The 21520-nt window shown below is 36.4% G+C and overlaps 5 protein-coding genes across 5 annotated transcripts; all 5 read left to right on the forward strand.

Moving 5' to 3' along the window:
• Positions 1–8399: 8399 nt before the first annotated feature.
• On the forward strand, positions 8400–8864 carry LOC108820819 (uncharacterized). Its single transcript, XM_018593827.2, has one exon. It carries the CDS (start codon positions 8521–8523, stop codon positions 8722–8724), a length of 204 nt encoding a protein of 67 aa, XP_018449329.1. The 5' UTR covers positions 8400–8520; the 3' UTR covers positions 8725–8864.
• A 519-nt stretch (positions 8865–9383) lies between these two features.
• Positions 9384–9818, forward strand: LOC108823054 (uncharacterized). The gene has a single exon (XM_056992874.1). The coding sequence runs from the start codon at positions 9529–9531 to the stop codon at positions 9724–9726; it is 198 nt and encodes a 65-aa protein (XP_056848854.1). The 5' UTR covers positions 9384–9528; the 3' UTR covers positions 9727–9818.
• A 5448-nt stretch (positions 9819–15266) lies between these two features.
• Positions 15267–15775, forward strand: LOC108821722 (uncharacterized). The gene has a single exon (XM_018594713.2). It carries the CDS (start codon positions 15403–15405, stop codon positions 15604–15606), a length of 204 nt encoding a protein of 67 aa, XP_018450215.1. The 5' UTR covers positions 15267–15402; the 3' UTR covers positions 15607–15775.
• Positions 15776–16905: 1130 nt separating this feature from the next.
• LOC108821103 (uncharacterized) lies at positions 16906–17414 on the forward strand. The gene has a single exon (XM_018594152.2). It carries the CDS (start codon positions 17008–17010, stop codon positions 17194–17196), a length of 189 nt encoding a protein of 62 aa, XP_018449654.1. The 5' UTR covers positions 16906–17007; the 3' UTR covers positions 17197–17414.
• Positions 17415–17928: 514 nt separating this feature from the next.
• Positions 17929–18640, forward strand: LOC108821130 (uncharacterized). The gene has a single exon (XM_018594179.2). The coding sequence runs from the start codon at positions 18257–18259 to the stop codon at positions 18443–18445; it is 189 nt and encodes a 62-aa protein (XP_018449681.1). The 5' UTR covers positions 17929–18256; the 3' UTR covers positions 18446–18640.
• The last annotated feature ends 2880 nt before the right edge of the window (positions 18641–21520 follow it).

The following is a 21520-nucleotide window of genomic DNA, read 5'->3' on the forward strand; positions in this document are numbered from 1 at the left end:
CGAGTGTGTTTACAGGAGGACACAAGGGAGGAGGGTGAGATCACGACTGTGGGGATGATCATTTGCTGCCTCCGTCGAAGGGCTTCCAAGACCAGCTGGAGGCAACACAAGCGACGGGCACAGCGGTGGTGTCGGACCCAATTGATGCGGAGAAAGGGATTCAACAACTACAAGGGTTAATGGCAAATCAGGTGACACTGGGAGATGAGGATGTGATGGATTGGGATGAGATTAGAGCATCGTGCAAGGAACAGGGACTTGATTTGGAAACTGCAGATGATCTTCCAGACCTTTCGGCAGAGGAGATAGCCGAGATGAATCTCTTATTGGAGACAGAGGCAACAGACACGAAGACAGAGGAACTACAGGTGCAAGCGGGTGGTAAGGGACCTTTACTTGAGGCGGAAGCAAAGAAGGAAACTACCAAGAAGAAACCTTTAAAGCCTCCAACCAGTACTGCAGCGAGCAACAAGTTGCGGATTGCAAAGGCTTTAGCTTCTCCACGCAAGAGAGCTCCGGCAAAGGTAGGTACTCGAACATGAGATAGCAGGAACCCAATGGAGAATCAGGTTGCCTCAAACCTACCACCTGATAATCACAAGAATTAATTTTATGGGTCAAGTTGTTTTCAATTTATTTTTAATAAAACAGGAAGTGGTTTCTGTGGTGGGTGGTGGTTTAATAAGTTCTATGAACATTAGCTGGTCTCTTTGGATTTTTCGTAAGTCTGTTGTGGGTTTTAGGATGGTTACATCCTATGGGTTTGTAGGCTCTTTTATTGTTTTTGCCATCATAATGAATAAATTGCATTTTTGGAGTTCTGGTTGGAATGGGACATTTCTTTGGCTCTGCTCTGGAACTATAACAGTGACACACAAGAACAATGGCTACTAAGCAGAGCACAGTATTCATATTCGTCTGTTAGGATGTATGTAACTATCTTTAGGGTAGACAATATCTGGTTCGACATGAGCTGTTCCCCTATTGGAGCAACTCTCATTTGGTTGCATTATTTGCTTTGGGTTTTATGGAATGTTGTTACAAAAAACGTCGGGAGTGTACATTATATGATATTGAATTTGGTCTCATTAAACCAAAATCAGTACAACCGATGGAACAGGCTATGTAGAGTCTCGGTCTCTACAAGTCAGAGATCAAAAGAAGGCTCTTTGGTTTTGAAGAAGACCCTATGTTCCTTAGCTATGGTTACAACGAGGCATAGGAGGTTGATAAAGAGGACAAGGCAATTAATTAATCAGCTGTACAAGAAGTTGGGATGGTGGCTTCATCTTATTGGATGCACTTTAGCTTTTGACCCTTTAAATTATGCGAATTTTGTCTTCTGGCGGGACCTTTTGCCCGGTAATGGGATTTGGAAAGGGGAGTTATTTTACGAAATTAAAAGGGTATTGGACTTTCGACGGATACAAGTTAGTATCGGCAGTGACCAGATGATTATAAACCTTTCAATGTTTCAAAAGCAATGTCAACATCTGGTTGAAGTTAACGGGCCACATCAAGTCCATTTGTTCATGGCTCCAATGAGCGTGTTAAAAAATTTTTTATGAAGGTTCTCAGCTGAAATTGTAGAGGCATGGGAAGTAAGTGGACAATTAGCTATCTACGGGAGATATGGCACCAATATAGACCAGATTTTCTTTTTTTATCAGAAACAAAGCAAGATTTTGCCTTTGTTCAAGGATTTCAATCGCATTTTGGATATGATAATTTAATAACGGTAGACCCAAATGGAACAAGCGGAGGGCTAGCCTTATATTACAACAATGAGTATCAAGTCAATGTGCTATACTCGAATAATAGGATGATAGATATCCAGGCGGAGGCTCTGGGAAAAAAGATCTTTATGACATTTGTATACGGAGAGCCAGTCCAGAAACTAAGAGACCAAGTCTGGGAGAGGCTAACTAGATATGGCATTGCACGAGACGACCCTTGGTTTATTATTGGAGATTTAAATGAAATCACTGGGAACCATGAAAAAGAAGGTGGCCCGTTACGGAATTCGGAAACTTTCGTATCATTTAATAATATGATCCGTAATAGTGGTCTTTTGGAATTCCAGGCAAAAGGGAACAAATTATCTTGGCAAAGAAGGAGGAAAGTAAATGGGAAAGCGACAATGATTAGATGTAGATTGGATAGAGCTTTAGCAAACGAAGAATGGCACACAATGTTTCCACAATCGTACACAGAATATTTGAAAATGGTGGGCTCGGATCATCAACCAATAGTGGCTTTCCTAGAGGATAAAGTTACTAGACGTAAGGGACAATTTCGATTTGATAAAAGATGGATAGGCAAGGATGGTTTTTTGGAATCCATTGCTAGGGGATGGACAAAGGAAGGGAGGAACACAACTGGCAACGTTGGGGATATTGTGTCAAAGATTACAAATTGCCGACACGAACTTTCAACTTGGCGCAAGAACAACCCACCATATGGAAAAGAGAAAATAGCAGAATTGCAACAGGCTTTGGAGGAGGTACAGACCGATGATAATCGATCCCAAGAGGATATTTTGGAAGTGTCTCGGAAACTTCAAGAGGCTTATAAAGACGAGGAGGAATATTGGCAACAGAAAAGTAGGAATACGTGGAATACGGCGGGCGATCGCAGTACAAAATTCTTTCATGCCTTGACGAAACAGCGACGAACTCGTAATCGGCTAGTAGGGTTATACGATACAAATGGAAACTGGGTGTTTAAAGAGGAAGGGATTGAGAAGGTTGCCGTGGATTATTTTGATGATCTTTTTACTACTACGTCGCCTAGCGAATTTGATGATTTTCTGGCCGAGATTACACCAACCATATCTCAACAAACGAATCAAAGGCTGATAAGGATAGCCACAGAGGAAGAGGTGCGACAAGCGCTGTTCATGATGCATCCAGAAAAGGCACCGGGGCCAGATGGAATGACGACACTTTTTTTCCAACATTCTTGGCACATTATCAAAAAAGATATAGTGGAAATGGTTAATAATTTCCTGACCACATGCAAATTGGATGAGAGGCTAAATGTTACAAATATTTGTTTGATTCCAAAGACGGAGAGACCGACAAGGATGACAGAACTTAGGCCAATAAGTCTCTGTAATGTCGGATATAAAATTATATCAAAAGTCCTGTGTCAAAGGCTAAAGGTTTGCCTACCGGCTCTGATTTCAGAAACACAGTCGGCTTTTGTGGCAGGGAGATTGATTTCGGATAACATCCTGATTGCACAAGAGATGTTTCATGGGTTGAGGACAAATAAGTCCTGCCAAAATAAGTTTATGGCTATAAAACGGATATGAGTAAAGCTTACGATAGAGTGGAATGAAATTTTATTCAGGCATTACTTCGGAAAATGGGATTTGCTTCCCATTGGATCCAGTTGATGATGGAGTGTATAACTTCGGTACAATACAGAATTTTATTAAATGGACAACCAAAAGGACAAATTATTCCAAATAGAGGTTTACGTCAAGGAGACCCTTTATCCCCATATTTGTTCATTATGTGCACTGAGGCTTTAATAGCAAATATCAAAAAGACTGAAAGAGGAAAACGGCTAACGGGAATCAAAGTGGCAAGGGCATGCCCACCAATATCTCATTTACTTTTCGCAGATGATAGCATCTTTTTCTGTAAAGCACAGAAAGAGGAGTGCGAGACTATTTTGGTAATTCTTAAAGAATACGAAAAGGTTTCGGGTCAACAGATTAACTTCCAAAAATCGTCAATTCAATTTGGTCACACAATTGATGACGACACTCGCCAAGCACTTCGAGATCTCATGGGAATTCAAAATGTAGGAGGGATGGGAAAATATTTGGGAATACCAGAGAGTTTGGGTGGTTCAAAGGTACAAGTATTTGGTTTCGTTCAGGAAATATTGAATAACAGAATCAATGGATGGACTTTTCGTTTTTTTTTCCAAAGGAGGAAAGGAGGTAATAATAAAATCGGTAGCAACGGCACTACCCAACCATATTATGTCCTGTTATAGAATACCAAAGACGGTGGCGAAAAAGCTTACAAGTGCGGTAGCACAATTCTGGTGGAGCCCCAGTGGGAATACAAAAGGATTACATTGGAAATCATGGGATAAGGTTTGTGTGAACAAGGATGATGGAGGACTAGGCTTTAAGGACTTTACGGATTTTAATACAGCTATGCTTGGTAAACAGCTATGTAGACTAATAGAGAAACCAAACACTCTATTTGCTCGTGTTTTTAAAGGTCGATACTTCAGGAACGCTTCACCCCTGGAACCGATCAGATCGTACGCGTCTTCCTATGGTTGGCGTAGTATAATCTCTGCTAGATCTCTGGTTAGCAAAGGACTAATCAAAAGGGTGGGATCAGGGACATCCATATCAGTATGGAATGATCCGTGGCTCCCAACCACTCGCCCGAGACCAGCAAACAAAAAACAAAATGTTCTCTTACCGGATCTTATGGTTGATTCCCTCATTGATGGAACAACACGAACTTGGAAATCACACACTCTTCAGGAGATAATGGACCCCGACGATGTTAAGATTGTAGAGAGTATACCTTTAAGTAGGATACCAACAAATGACCGGGATGGCTGGCACTTTACAAAAAATGGAAAATATACGGTAAAATCAGGATACCAAGTGGCGAGAACATATCCGGATATGGAAAGAGGGACAGTAGAATTCGGACCCACGGTAACTGCTCTTAAAGCTAATTGTTGGAAAGTACGCTGTCCACCCAAGATGAAACACTTTCTATGGCAACTCTTGTCGGGATGTATTGCAGTGAAGAAAAGTCTGAAGGCAAGGGGTCTTAAAGGAGATATACGGTGTGATAGATGTGGCGCATCAGAGGAATCCATAAATCATGTTTTCTTCGAATGCCCACCGGCAGTCCAGGTATGGGCACTATCAATGATCCCAACGCACCCAGAGCACTTTCCAGGACAATCTTTATTTGTGAATATGGATTATTTATTTTGGAGGGTTGAACCAATAATAGAGGAGCACCATTTTTCATGGATACTTTGGTATATATGGAAAGGACGGAATAGTAAGGTATTTAGTAATTTGGATACGGATCCGAGAGAGACCCTTCGACGAGCTATGACTGAATCTTTACTTTGGCTGGAAGCTCAGCAGGAAGTAATTCAGCCTCAGAATCAGGCCACTCATACGACTGAAGTAGTATTACCGCTGCGATCGGGACGATGGTGTTTCACGGATGGTTCATGGAAGGCGGAGGATACTTTTTCAGGACAAGGATGGTACAGTACTTTAGAAGGTTTTGACGGTTTACTAGGAGCTAGGAATACGAGGGCTAGTCAGTCCCCGTTACATGCAGAAGTCGAAGCTCTTATTTGGGCGATGGAGTGCATGAGGAATTTAAGGCAATTTAATGTTACATTTGCAACGGATTGTTCTCAATTGGTGAAGATGGTTTCGGAACCAGAAGAATGGCCAGCATTTGCGAGTTACTTAGAAGACATCAAGAGTCTGAAGAGAAGTTTCAACAGCTCAGAGATTATTCATATACCACGGACGCAAAACAACAAGGCGGATAGCTTAGCACGCAGTACGAGGCAACAAACGTCGTTTACTGTCCATATGGATACAGAGCAACCAGTTTGGTTTACAGAGTCCACATGAGTCTGTAAAATGGTCGACAAAAAAAAAAAATTTAATTTATGTTATTAATTAAGATTCATTAATTTTAATATATATATATATATTATAATTTAATATATATTATTTTAAAATAAATATATTATATACTAACTTTTATAAAAAATTAAAATTGTATACTGCTACTGCTCTACCAATCATCTTATTAAAAGTTTTAATTAAAGCATACAGCTTCTGCAGCATACTGCTTCTACAGCATACTGCTACTGCTTCTTCATCAGCTGTACCAATCGAGGCCTATATATTGGATTACTTGAAAAGAAACCATTATCATATGCCATTGGGCTTGAATATTTCATTGGACCTGAACTCTCTAATAAAGGAAACAGAGAGATGAACATGTTCCAAGAATGTTCCAGTTTTTCATTTAAAAAAAAATGAATTAGTTTAGCAAATCAGTAGACACTTTCATTTATTTTGGGCTAAAATCAAGACATGACACAAAGTAAGTATATATTCTGTGTGTTTTTGAAAGAATGAAAAATAACAATCATAGCAAAAAAATAAAAAATAAATATAAACAGTTATACACATATTACAAACCAAATTATTAAAAACTAAGTTTGTTTTGAGTCTTTTGACAAGAACAACGCTAACAACTACTACATATAAAGAAAAACAAATTGATATCAAAAACTTAAGTTAATGCCCCGTCCTCCTCGGGATATTTCCAATCCATAATACTATTTTAGTATTAAAATTAGTGTAATTTTAGATTAAATTTTTTTGACTCTCCAACCATACCATCAAATATCATATTAAAATGAAGATTCTTTATTATATTATTACTAATTAAGAATTTTTTGTTTCTTTTTGATAAATACTATTTATTTATCACTAAAAGCTATTGAATAACATTAAAACAATAATAAAAACATATTTATTTTTCAAATTAAAATATATTATATAACAGTTATAATAAATAGTTGTTATATATTTTTATTTTTATTATCTGATCCACTTATAAAATAGTAATATAAATTAAATATAATCAATTTTAGGTAGATAATATTTAAATAGACAGTTTTGATTTGACCTTACAGTATATGCTTTTGTATTGTTTTCTATAGCCGAAGATATACATCTCAATGTCTTCCAGGTATAGCAAAGGCCAAAAAGAACCTGAGAAGAGCTGCGATTCCACAGATTAATGGATGCATTTTAAATACAATTCAAAGATGAGAGACATATCATATATCAATACAAAGTCTTTCACTTATAAAAAAGAAGTATGGTCATTATTGACAGCATGGTGATACGTTTCTATGAGCATAAGTGTACTTAAATTATATTTTCTCAATTAAATACCCCTAGTGGTCCACTTCACTGGTGGCAATCATATAAGTTTAGATATTTGATACAAATCAAAACCGGACTAGCTAAATGAGTGTCATCAAAGACTACTGGGTCAAGCCTCAGGTAATTTAACAACGATTTAATTTAGATTTTTATAACTCACATGGATTTAAAAATTCCCTGATTTCAGTATTATTGATATCAATTTGAGGTGACTATTTCACAGCAGCCAAAGTGTGAACACGTCAAGCTTGATATGTCCTTTATAGTTTTATAAACGGTACTCTTTTTTATATAAAAAATATAATATATCCTCGAAGAATCAAAACAAATAATTGATATTTTCATAGATAAGGTTCTAAAACGCGGCCGCACCGGTCGATTAAACGGCGGAGAAGCGCTAGGCGGAGGGTAAGCGAGGCGATTTCGTCTTATTCGGCCATTAACTCGGGCTCGTCAAAAAAGTTCACATTTTTGAGGTTTTAAGCTCAAAATCGAGTTCTAAATGATAAATCTATGCGTATTAAGCATAAACATGTAGAAAAACGTAAAAGAAATGGATGAAATCGGTGAAATAAAAGTTATGGCGGGTCTGCAATTTTTTTGCGAAACCCTACAAATATTTGGAGAAAAAGATGAAATAATTACAAGTATGCCATTAATGAGAAAAACAAAAATAAAAAACAAAAATATACGCGAAACGCAGACCCCTTGCGTCGAACCCGCGAACTGTTGCTTGGGATTCAGCTTCAGAAACCATTCTGCCATTATAAATATCATTGCATTCTATGGAATTCATTCATACATATTTATAATTTATCAGAAAATTAAATAACCATTAAAAATTAATCCCCGATTTTTGTACAACTCGTTAGACCCATACCGACCGCCCGACTCACACCTAACGCGGTTCCGAACATGGTCATAATTACATAAAAATAAATACTCCAATCATGTGTCAAATGATATGTGATCAGAGTTCCAATCATATACCAGTAAATTCTTAAATCTATCTCCTCGATACATTGATTTTGCTTTTTTCTTTTCAAGTGCAACAAAACATCCAACCAGATCAAATATACTGTATCATACTCGTCTCGTACAAACAAACAAACAAAAAAAGTTCATGACTTTTCAGATATACTATATATTTTATAAAATGACTCATAATACAACAAACAAACAAACAAACAAATGATCATAATATCACCAGTGTGCGTGAGCTAAGTGTTAAGTGTGTTGCTGAGTTATTGTATTAAAAGAAAAAAAACTCATTGACAGCTAAATGCAAATGTTTATAGATGTGAGCGTATGACGCGGTTGTTTGTCTTGTTAAAGTATATAAAAGATAAAATTAAAAATGAGACCGTGTAACTCGATCACATATCTATATAAAGAGGTCTTTCTTTCTCACAAGTCATCCACTACAGCTCTCAAGAACAAAAGAAAAATCAGAGAGAGACTGTCAAGATCCTTCTTCTTCTCTACAAATCACTCACCTGATACTCCAGCAAGTCATCCAGTTATATTCGATCATGATCTCTGTCGTTATCATCGCTGAGTTACTAGTGGAGTACACGGCTGCTCTCGCTAAACTCACCGTTGGGATTCTTCCCAGACGTCAAGGCGACAGCAACGTCGTAAGGATTGGAGGTTTCATCTTGCCTTGTCCTTCTCCGTCGAGTACTAATCGGTCGTCTCCCATACCAGACTTTTCTTCTCATCTTGTCGACTTTTGATCTGTAGTTTTTGTCATCTTTTTTTTTAATCTAATAGAAGAGTGGCCGCTGAGATTTTTCCCTTGAGTGTCTCGATGCCTCTCATCCTCTTTGTAAATCTGTATGAGAAAATATAATGGAGACTTTAATGATTTTGATCACTTGTGTGACGTGCTTCAAATTTTTATGACGTCAAAAGAAGAAGAAAAGGAAACAGAGAGACGAATATAGATATTTAAAAAAAAAAGTTCGAAGAATGTTAAAAATATAGAATATAGATATTTATATCTTTATTCTGGAATAATGGTGTTTTTCAGTTTCTCTTAAGTTTATAAAGTTTACAGTTGTTATGTATACCTTCTATTTAATTTTTTCAAAAGAATAACATGTTCCAAGAATGTTCCAGCTTTTCATTGAGATAAAAAAATAAATTAGTGTAGCAAAATCAGTAGACACTTTGATTTATTTTGGGTTAAAATCAAGACATGACACAAAGTAATATTCCTTCGGTATCGATTTAATAGGTTTTAAAAGTTTTTATTTTGCTTGAAGAACAGCTAATGCTAGTGTGTAGTGCGCGTATTTTATTTTGACTAAAAGACCCGAAAATACTAAAATATGAAACACGAGTCCGAGTAAGGACGAGCCTAGTGGATCAACTCTAGCTTTTCTTTTTAATGGTCTGCTCTCTTATAAAAGGAAAAAATGAGTTATCCCTTTCTCGCAAGAGTCATATCAACAGATTCAACACTCAAAGTAGAGAACTCATAAGACTGCTAGATCATTCTCTCCTCCGGGAATCTTCATTCTTCAACTTCAACGATCATGATCTCTGTTGTAATTATTGCTGAGCTACTAGTGGAGTACACGACAGCTCTCGCTAAACTCACAGCCGGGATTCTTCCCCAGCGGCAGCGGCAAGATGACGACGGAAACTTCATAAGGATTGGCAATTTCTCCATGTATTGTCCTCTTAGATCCTCGCTCTTTCCAGATTTATCTTCGCATCTGGTCGATTTCTGATCTTGTCAATGTGTTTTTCTCTTCTTCTGTTCCTTTGATCGAGTAGATGAGTCACAGCCGAGGATTTTCTAATTAACTTCTATTTTATTTTATTTTAACTTTTGCCCTAACTCTTTCTCCGTGTTATAATTTTTTTTTTTTTTTTTAACTCTTCATAAACTTCAAATTCACCAAACATGATACACAAGGTTATCACCACTACAGACTTAGACCAAATACATTGAAGCTATCTAGTATTGCCCTAAGTCACTTGATTGGACTTAACGCTACTTGACCAAAGCTAACAATGTATTTTTTGACCACATCGAGAATGAATCCACCCCACAACCCGGAGTGAATCATCTCTTTGAACCCTTCATTCGACCACTATGACTTGAAAACAACTAGTGACACAAAGACAATCCAAACAAGCAGCATACCATTCTTCACCAAGCTATGGTCCCGTAAGGTAGGATTTCTGCTCATGTCCCATTAGCATCAACACCATAGGCGCTTTACTGATGACGGTTTGTATCAATTGGCGTTCATTGCTCCAGTCCTAAGCCAACTACGGACAGTAGTCCGAATGAACCTAACACCTAAAAGCCATACAAGCCGAGGCAGAAACTGGACAGGCAAACCATAACATCAACATATATTCTATGACATGTATCGTGTGATGGTTCCAAATGGTGAGCGTCGAGTCCGTGAACCAACAACATAATCTCCCAGGGAGCATTACAGGTTGAAGTTATTGCCGCCGTCAATCAATACCTCGTTTCATAGGCCAAGCCGGAAGTGACTCCGGAATGAAAGTCGGACCTTGGCGGTGAGGAACGCGAGTGGATCTCTTTCAAGCTTCAAACTGGTTTGAAACTCCTTCTATCAACCTCTAGTCGCACCTCTCCTCTACCAGCTAGCCGACCTCCGTAGGTAAGAGCATCCGAGGTAATGGAGTCGTCTGACCTTGTTCACGCGCCACCGCCATGAAAGTGTACCCTAGATCTGAAAAGGGGAAAATTGATCTTGGTATACTTTCGATCCTAAACGCCGACTCTCCTCTCCTAAACCTCTCCAAAGTCTCGTCGCCTTTCCAAACGAAATCAATGAACGACTTCGACAGATCTAATCGATCTGAGAAACGAACCACCACCACGGCAGAGAGGAAAACATATCGACTCAAGATTAGAGCAGGAGGAGGAAAGCAAAGGAAAAAGAGGGAAGGGGAAGGGGAAGGTCGCCTCCGACACCGCCGGATAGGCGTGTCGGAGCTAGGGTTACAGTGCTTATCCTCTCTCTCGCTGTCTCTCGCTCTCTTTTTTTTTTTTTTTTTTTTGACAAGAGTATCCTCTCCGTGTTATAATTAATAGTCGGTTATTAGCTTTCTTTACAATATTTATGATTTTTGTATTTATTGAATTTTAAGTACAACAAAAATGATGACTTTGTTTTCTTGGTGGCTTCTTGCTTTTCTTTTCTTAATGTATGATAATTGATAATCTGTTATGATAATTGACATTCTGTTATATTCCGTCCAACTGATAATTGTCCCGGCCAATGATTTTGAGGCGGGTTGGTCTCATTTTAGTTATGAGAATTATATTTCGCTTTTGTTTTTTTTTGAAAAAGAATTATATTGGCTTTAATAATAACTTTTGCCGAATGGCAAATATAACATATGTTCAGTGAACCATATTAACCAAAAAAAATCTTGAATTTTTATCTTGTTATTTGATTTTAAATCATTCTTTTAAAAATTAGTTAAGTTCAACCACATTTAATTTTAGAATTCTTCAAAAGATAGATTAGTGATTTTACCAGTATCTGCGTACTTGGTTTTAGAACAAAAATAAGATATATCAACGATAATTAAAAGAGTTTCTGTTGTTATCATCACTGAGCTACTTGTTGAGTACACGGCGGCATTCCACAGATTAATGCATGCATTTAAATAAAATTCAAAGACAAGAGATATATCAATACAAAGTCTTGCACTTATAGAACACAAGTATATATGGTCGTTATTATGTTGGAAGGCATTGTGATACGTTTCTATCAGATAAATGTACTTAAATTCATTTTCCCAATTAAATACCCCTAGTGGTCCACTTCACTGGTGGCAATCATATAAGTTTAGGTATTTGGTACAAATCATAACTGGACTAGCTAGATGCGTGTCATCAAAGACTACTGGGTGAAGCCTCAGGTAATTTAACAATGATTTAATTCAGATTGTTACAGATCACATCAATTTAAATATTCCATAATTGATATGATTCAGTATTATTTATATCATTTTGATGTGACTATTTTACAGCAGACAAGTTGTGAACACGTCAAGCGATTGATATGTCCTTTATAGTTTTATACTAGGTAGAGACCCGCACCTTGTGCGGGATTAGAATGTCGGAAAAATAATTTAATCTACTTTACATTTTTGTGCATAGTTTAAAGAATACAAAACATGTATAATATGTAATGTTCAATCAGAAATAAGCATATAGTAAGTAAAACTTATGTATCAAAAAAATATAGTTTGGATTATTAAAAATGTGGATCTGGACTTGCAGCACATTTAATGGGTTCAGAAGAGATGATGAGCCCTTAATATGAAGAACAAATTATTAACTCTAATCCATGTAAAATGAAAAACAAAAACAAACTCCTCATCTCCAGACTCCAATATCAAACACTTTGAGAAAAGAGATTATGGTGTTACAGAAAAAATGAGAAAAGGGGTTATGGTTCCATCGCTAAAATCCAATCTGTTCGTTTAAATCAATCTTCTGTGTTTCTTACCCATACGATTCTTCTGCTTTTCAGTCTTGTCTTTAATTTCAGTAAAAATAATAATCTTTTGTGATTATTACCCATAACTATTCTTCCTTTCTTCTACAGATGATGTTAAAAGACAGTAGTAAATGTATTATTTAGCTCTCTAACTTACTCTGCCAAGACAATCGAACGTTCTATTTTTTATGTACTTTCATGGTTTTCAGTGTTGATAAATAGGGTTCTCAATATTGAATATTTTTTAAATTGAAAAAACATGAACACAATAAAATTAGATCAAATAGGTTATTGTGTTGCATGAATATCACATCAATGATTTGTCTTTTTGATAAATAATTGTAATGTACAAAATTATAATAATGTGAATTGTTGTGTCTATAGGAATACTCAAAGAATTGTTGTTAAAAAAAAAAGAATACTCAAAGAACACATACAACTGTGGACTGTAATTCATTATACATTTAGCACATGTAGAAGAAAGAACTGGTTGATATCTTGGTAAGAGTGTAACCCATGAATATATTAAAAAAAAGTTGAGTACATCAACTCGAAAACACTTAGAATTTACACCAAGCTTATCTAAATATATTCTATTCACACAAAAAAAGTCTAATGTATTCTAACCATATAATTTTTTTATGTAGGCACATACGGAAAGAGGAAACGTACAAAAGGACTAATTGTAAAATGAAACATCCTTGGTAAGTGACTAACGTTAAGATCAATACAAAAGGAAGAAAGGAAAGAGCAATATTTAATAAATTAAATGTATGATGTATTATATAAGCAATGTAAAGCGTATTATACATGGTTAGGCTAATAGGTTCAGTGGCAATATACGTAAATACTCTAGTAATTAATGGGTCTTGACAATTTGAGGCTGAGAGAGTCTTACAGCTTGACACGTCAGCTGGTTCATTTGTAATTACTTATAAAATAAAGGTTAGTCTATTGCTAATGTTCCCCTATTAATATATAAGGGATACGATGCCCTTTTTAATTATATAAAATATAATATATCCTCCTCGAAGAATCCGGACAAATATTTGATATTTTCATAGATAATTAAATAAAAATAAATACTCGTAAGCTCCATTTATAGTTCAAATGATGGGTGTGATTGGTAATTTTAAGAGTAATTGGGTGAAAAATAAAAAGTGGAACTGAGAAATAATAAATGAGCGTGAGAGAGAGAAAAACAGTTTACTTCCGTAAAACATAGTGTTATTTTGAGTGTGAGATTTCTTTTATTTAAACAGTAATTGGAGTAAATATAAAGTAAATGGATTTCACCTAATTGGCTATTTCTCAGCGTAAGTAAGAGTAATAAATGTTTCAGCTGTGATTGTTGCGCCAGAGATGCTATCCAATCATAGCCGATATGTGATCGAAGTTCCAATCATATGCCAGTAAATTCTTAAATCTATCTCCTTGTTTTTGTTTTATTTTCAAGTGAAAGTGTGAAACAAACCTCCAACCAGACAAAATATATCATACTCGTGGTCTCGTGCAAACAAACAAAAAGAGTTAATGACTTTTCAGATATACCATATATTTTATAAAATAACTCATAATAACAAACAAACAAATAAAAAAACAGGTTTGTTTGAGCTAGTGTTAATATTGGTTTTGTTGCGTTTTTAGTTGATGCCTCCTTGGAAAGAAAAGTTTAAATTATGTCTCAAGTTTTAAATCAAAGGTTGAATCTGAATTGAGGGGAGAAATTAAAACCGAAAACCTGATTCTGGATTGAAAGTAAAAAATATATAATTTTTTTCTCTTTAAACAAGTCTAGAAGGCAACAAGAAGTGTAGTTTCTTGGCAACCAACTGTGTTGCTGAATCAAATATAAAAACTCTGAGAATTCAGTTTTCAAGAAAACAAAATACATAACATTAATAATAATTTATAGAAAATTGATGTACAAGTCTATATTATTAAAATTAGAGTATTTTTATACTGTTTGGAAATATGAATAACATAATAAATGAGAACTGTTTAGAAATATGAATAGCATATTAAGTATTTTTTTATTTACGCATTTAATCATTGCATTTACAATAAACTAAATATTTCTTTTTGTATTTATTTTTATTTACAGATTCTATCACTATTTAAAATTAATTTAAATTAATTAATTACAATGGTTGTTGTGGTGAAAATTAAAAACAAAATTGAAATATATAGTATATATTATATAATTTTTTATATATAATATTACCTCATTTATTTTAGTCAAATATAAAAATTTTGAGATTTTTTTTAAACAAAATATCATAATAATAATTCATAGTAAACTAATGAAACTTTTTTTTAGTATGTTATTTCATTTTAAAATAAATTACAAAAGAACATCATTTTAATATTTTAATATGTGAATAGTACAATTGCATTAAATTGCATCAAGTAATAATTTTTTAGTATAATATTATGTACAAATAAAAAAATTATTATCAAACATCTGTATACTATATATGTAAACTACAAAATATAAAAAATATATGTATATAATTTTTTATAAAATTAACAGTTTATGTATTTACATTGAATTTAAATCAAATATCCGTGTGAAAGCGGCAGGTCAAGTTCTTTTTGTATTTAAAGAAAAACTCATTGACAGCTAAACACAAATATGTATAGTTGTGCGCATACGACGCGGTTGTTTTGTCTTTTTAAAGAACGTTCCTTTTTAAATACAAAGATAATTAAAAATGAGTCCGTGTAACTCCGTCACCACTAGTATCTATAATCTATATATAAAGAGTCTTTCTTTCTTACAAGTCATCCATAGCATAGGAGCTCTGAAAAAGAAAAAAAGAAAAAAACAGGGACTTTCTAGATCCTTCTTCTTTTCTACAAATCACTCACCTGATACTCCAGCAAGTCTTCCAGTTACAATCAATCATGATCTCTGTCGTAATCATCGCTGAGTTACTAGTGGAGTACACGGCGGCTCTTGCTAAACTCACCGCTGGGATTCTTCCTAGACGTCAAGGTGACAGCAACGTCGTAAGGGTTGGAGGTTTCATCTTGCCTTGTCCTTCTCCGTCGAATACTAATCGGTCGTCTCCCATACCAGACTTTTCTTCTCATCTTGTCGACTTTTGATCTGTAACGAATTCTTTGGAGTTTTTGTCCTCTTTTTTTTTTAATCTAATAGAAAGAGTGGCGGCTGAGATTTTTCCCTTGAGCGTCTCTATGCCTATCTTCCTCTTTGTAAATCTGTATCGAAATATAAAGGAGTTTTTAGTGATTTTAATGAATTCTTGATTATTTACTTGTGTGATGTGCTTCAAAATTTTATGCCGTCAAAAGAAGAAGAAAAAGAAACAGAGAGAAGAATATATTTTATATTTTCACAAGTCGCCTTTGACTTATTAAGTTCATCAGTTTATCGTTGACAAAAGAAAAAAGTTCATCAGTTTATCTATTTTCCAACTCAGAATGTATATAGAGTTCTTCTGGTCGACTGACTAGACATTGAGTATATACAACCTATATTCTTATTTTTATTTTTCCTGTAAAACAGAAAAGAATAGTACCTTTTATATTTTCTCTTAGAAATATAAAATAGAAATAGGGTAACTCGATATTATGGATTACAGATTCTCTGAGTAAGTTATGGTCTGTGAAGATTTTCGGACGACTGAAAATGATAATGATTTGGAAAGACCCAACTAGGAACAAGAATCTTTGTCTCATTCTCGAGCTGCTCTACCAACCTTCTTGCTACACAGTGTGGAAAGAGCGAAATACCAGACTTCACTCAGCAGCCTCCCGGCCTGCAGCCTCTCTTATTGATGAAATCGGCCTTACCATTAGAAGTAAACTTGATTTCTTTCTCCAGAGCTCAGAAAAAACTTCCCTCTACCAAAACTCTTTTGTCTATTTGGTATGAGGTTTTCCACTAATTTTAGTTGGTTGTTGTAGAACTTTTGTTTGATCTGCTTGTGCTGTAAGCCTGCTGCTATCTCTATTCTTTGATCTGTAACTAAATCGTCTGTGATCTGTGATATGCTCTGCAAGCCTGAGGGCCTTTGTATAAAAATTGGAAAAAAGTGAATGATTTTAATAACTCAAGCATTTGAAGGTAGAGGTAGACAAAACGGGATTCTATGACAATGGGATAGCAGACAACAAGAACTTGGTAGTTTTCTTAAAAATGATGTTATTGGCTGAGTGAAGTTTAACAACAAAGGTGATGTATGTGCTGAGCTAATCGGTAGATTAGAAGAACAGCTAATGCTAGTGTGTACTGCGCGTAAGACGCGCTTCATTATTTTATTCTGACTAAGACCCGAAAATACTAAAATATGAAACACAAGTCCAAGTAACGACGAACCTAGTGGGAGCAACTCTCGCTTCTTTAATGGGTCTACTCCACTATATAAAGCGTTCTCTCTTTCTCACAAGTCATATCAACAAACTCAACACTCAAAGTAGAGAACTCGTAAGACTGCTAGATCATTCTCTCCTCCGGTGAATCTTCATTCTTCAACTTCAACGATCATGATCTCTGTTGTAATTATTGCTGAGTTACTAGTGGAGTACACGACAGCTCTCGCTAAACTCACCGCCGGGATTCTTCCGCGGCGGCAAGGCGACGGAAACTTCATAAGGATTGGCAATTTCTCCATGTATTGTCCTCCTAGATCCTCGCCCGTTCCAGATTTCTCTTCGCATCTCGTTGATTTCTGATCTTGTCAATGTGTGTTTTCTCTTCTTTTATTCTTTTGATCGAGCAGATGAGTCACAGCCGAGGATTTTCTAATTAACCTCTATTTTTTTTTCTTTTGACTTTTGTATTTCTAACTCTTTCTCCGTGTTATAATTAATAGTCGATTATTTGTTTTCTTTACAATAATTATGAATTTTGTATTTATTGAATTATACAACAAAAATGATGACTTTGTTTTCTTGATGGGTTCTTGCTTTTCTTTTCTTAATGTATGATAATTGATAATCTGTTATGATAATTGACATTCTGTCCAATTGATAATTATCGCGGCGTTTGAGGCGGGTTGGTCTCATTTTAGTTGTCATGACATGACGATGACAATTATATTTGGCTTTTTGAAAGAAAATAATTATATTTTTGGCTTTAATAATAATTTTTGCCGGATGAAAAAAACAGATGTTCAATAAACCATATTAACCCAATAAAATCTTGATTTAATATCTTGTTATTTGATATTAAATAGTTCTCTGTAAAATTAGTTAAGTTCAACCACATTTAATTTTAAAATTCTTCAAAAGATAGATAATGATTTTACCAGTATGTGCGTACTTGGTTTTAGAACAAAAATAATATATATTTTTTTGACAAAGAACAAAAATAATATATATATAAATGATAATTATAAGAGTTTTGGTAAACAACTTTTTTTGGAAGAAAAAAAAATAGAATGTGCATTTTGCCGTACGTATAGAATATACATGAAATTACTTTTTCTAGATTTTGTTCAGTAAGTACGGTTATTACATGAAAAGCGGCAGCTAATGGTATTTTTGCCGTACGTATTTGTCTTCTCGGCCAACACTGTGACTATTGTCTAGAGCGCGTGACACGCGACAGACTATAAAAAAAAAGGAAAGCTATTACTAGTAATAACACTGTAATTGTTGCTAAAAAAAAAAACAACACTGTAATTGTCGCCTATATAAAGAGATTTTCCAAAACCATTAACACTCCAGAAGTCAGAAACTTGTAGGTTCCGGGAGTTCTTCAAGAACTGTTATAAAGAAAAAATTTATAACCATGATTTCTGTTGTTATCATCACTGAGCTGCTTGTCGAGTACACTGTGGCACTCGCCAAACTCACCGCCGGGATTCTTCCGAGACGTCAAGGAGACAGAGATATCGTGCGGATCGGTGGTTTCTCTCTACCTTTTCCTCCTCGATCCACACCGATTCCAGATTTCTCTTCTCATCTTGTTGACTTCTGATCTGCGAGCAACGATCTTTTTCAGACCTCAGTTTTGTGTTTTCTCCGGAGCTTGTGACTGGCGAGCTAGTCTTTTCTATTTACCCTCTGTTGTCTCACTCGTACTCTAGTTTTTGTTAGTCAGACTTTTGGATCGATCAGGTTGTAAAATTGTGTCGAGTTATAATAAGAGATAATTATTTTGATTAACTGAAAATGATATGAATCAAGTTAGAATTTTTGTAAAGTTAAATTAACAAGGGAAATATTGCATGTGATTTTAACATAGTTTTAACATATTAGTTTCTCGACGAAATAAAGTTTTAACATGTTTTTTTCTGAGGGAATATATTGCATCTGATTTTTTTTTTCCTGAAGGAAAAACATATATTTTAAATTCCTTTATTTTGTTCAACTATATTTTAAATTTCTTTGCAGTTGGTTTTCTACATTTTTTACCATTTAATGATTAAGCTACCTTACTCGTATTTTATTCATTAAATTATGGATAGTGTAGATCGTATGCCATATTTCGATTGGTCTGTTTGAACCGGTATCAGCCGAATCAACCGATTGATCACTAAACTGAGTATCCCACACAAAAGTTGGGAAATTATACTCATAGAAATCGCTGGTCATCTAATATCCACACAAGAGTTGGGAAAGAACAATAAATACATACTCTTCGGATATATATATATATATATTTTCTTGAAACACTCTATTCGGATATAAAAGTCAGGCTTATCATCGATTCATCGTCGATTTGAACAAAAAAAAAAAATCATCGATTCATCGTCAAAACTTAAGTCGATTTACTAGTATTCTAAGAATTTGACATATGTAGTTATTTTGTCTATGGTATGGTACTGGTGGTGGTTGTTGGGCCCAAATATGACCCCGTAGCTAGTGATAGACAATAAGAAATGATAACGGGCCGCGAAAGGCCCATCATGAATTCAATCTTCAAAAACAGCTAAGTCAGATCCGGAGGCTGTGAGCTGGAGATGTTCATCAGAGATGTCAAGGAAAAGAGGCAGCTCGTTGACAAGTAAACAGGCGCAGGACACGGTCAAAGAGGTAGCTCGTGGACAAATAAATAGGCGCATGACCCGGTCAAAGGGAAGCTGTTACAAATCCCTCAAATCACGGAGAGGATCTCGGGAACCTGTTGGTAGCAACCGACGAAGCCTGAGGCTATTTAAAGAAGACATCAAACAATGATCAAAGGATTCACATTCTCTACGATTCATACACATTAGCTCTTAAACACTATTATCTCTTTGTAATCTCAAAAACATTCCTTGTAAACAATTCTTATCAAGAATCAATAAAATCATTCTTTCATCCTATAAAGTTCTTACGGGATTCAGCCTACGATATCTTCCCATTTTAATCTTAACCTGACCTAAAATCAGGAGGTGAGTTTAGTCCCTCACAATTGGCGCCGTCTGTGGGGAAGAAACAATGGAATCCCTTACTCCAACTTAAGGATGAATGCAGTCGATCAGACAACAAATTCATCTAACCACTGAATAGTGTCACGATGAACAGTATCACGATGAACAGTATCCCGATGAACATTACTCGATGAACAGTACTGGAAGAACAGTATCTCGATGAACAGTATCTCGGTGAACAGTATCTCGATGAACAGTATCTCAATGAACAGTATCCCGATGAACAGTATCCCGATGAACAGTACTCGGATGAATAGTACTAGAAGAACAGTATCTCGATGAACAGTATCTCGATGAACAGTATCTCGATGAACAGTGCTGGAGCAGCCAACACGAGAACCTCCAGTGGGATCGATCCAAGGCTCCCAGCCCTCGTTACCCCTCAGCACCAACCTGCTCCGAACCAGACGGAGGCTCAGCTCTCTGAGATCCGTCGCATGATGATGCAGCTGGTAGAAAAAGCTCAAGAAGGTGAGCGTACAAGGCAACAGCTAGCCGCTCGGCAGCAACGATTCGAAGAGGTCACTAGATCTCTAACCGCAACAACCCAACCACCGCAACGTCAGTGCTCGGGAGTGACCTTCCGAGATCGAATAACTGACCCCTCGTTCCCTCGAGGACGTCTCGACTTTTCCCTTGACAACACTGGATCGGGAGAACAGGGACCAGCTTTCCAAACGCCTCATGCTAGGACAGCTCCCGTGTTCAGTCCACCCCTCACCAGTGCTATGGGAAGCAACATAGCATCGACTAGCTCTATTCCCAATCAGGTTACTGGTCAGAGCGCTTGCTTACCTCCTCCACCACATATTCTTAGGTCAGGAGAAGGGAGTATCCGACCCGTCCGGGGGCAGAACGTCAGCTCCGGTGTTTCGGGCCAGAAACCTAAACACGAATCCGGGCGAACATCAAAGGACGGATGCTGATCCTACAGCTCGCCCCACTAACCTAACTCGTCAAAATAACCCAATAGCCAGTGAACAAATCAGCCCACCGAGCACTTGGAAAAATGATCGAACACGATTCCATCAGGGACCTGTTCGCCAGGTACATGTTCGTCAGGTACCTAATGATGACCCGACTGTCCTTCCTCTAGAGGGACCTGAGGCTATTCGCAGATATATGGAACGAATTCACGCAGCTCTCCAAAAATTGGGAGCTCAAGTCCACAAGGCAACGAGCTCAGCTCCCGAAATCGAGAGCTTGATCGAAGAGACCTGTGGAACTCCATTCACTGACAGAATTGCCAACTCTTACATAAGAGACACCCAAAAATTAGGATCCCCGAATACGACGGGACCTCATACCCAAAGGCTTACCTGAGAGCCTTCCGGTTAGCTATCGTGAAAGCTCACTTTACGAAAGAAGAATGCGAAGCAGGTTACTGCAGGACATTCGCCGAAAATCTAGTCGGAACAGCCCTCGAATGGTTCTCTGGTCTCGAACCAAATTCGATAGATAGCTTCGCCCAGTTAAGCAACGCTTTCATGAAGCAATATTCGACTCATATCCTGAAGCAAGCATCCGAGGCTGACCTCTGGAAAATCAGACAGAGAGTGGGAGACTCACTACGAGCTTACATCGAAAAATTCAGAGCAGTGAGAACTAAGCTCTCAAACCCCAACGACCAGGTCACC

Source organism: Raphanus sativus, chromosome 8 (assembly GCF_000801105.2).
Source record: "Raphanus sativus cultivar WK10039 chromosome 8, ASM80110v3, whole genome shotgun sequence".
Taxonomy (NCBI): Eukaryota; Viridiplantae; Streptophyta; class Magnoliopsida; order Brassicales; family Brassicaceae; genus Raphanus; species Raphanus sativus.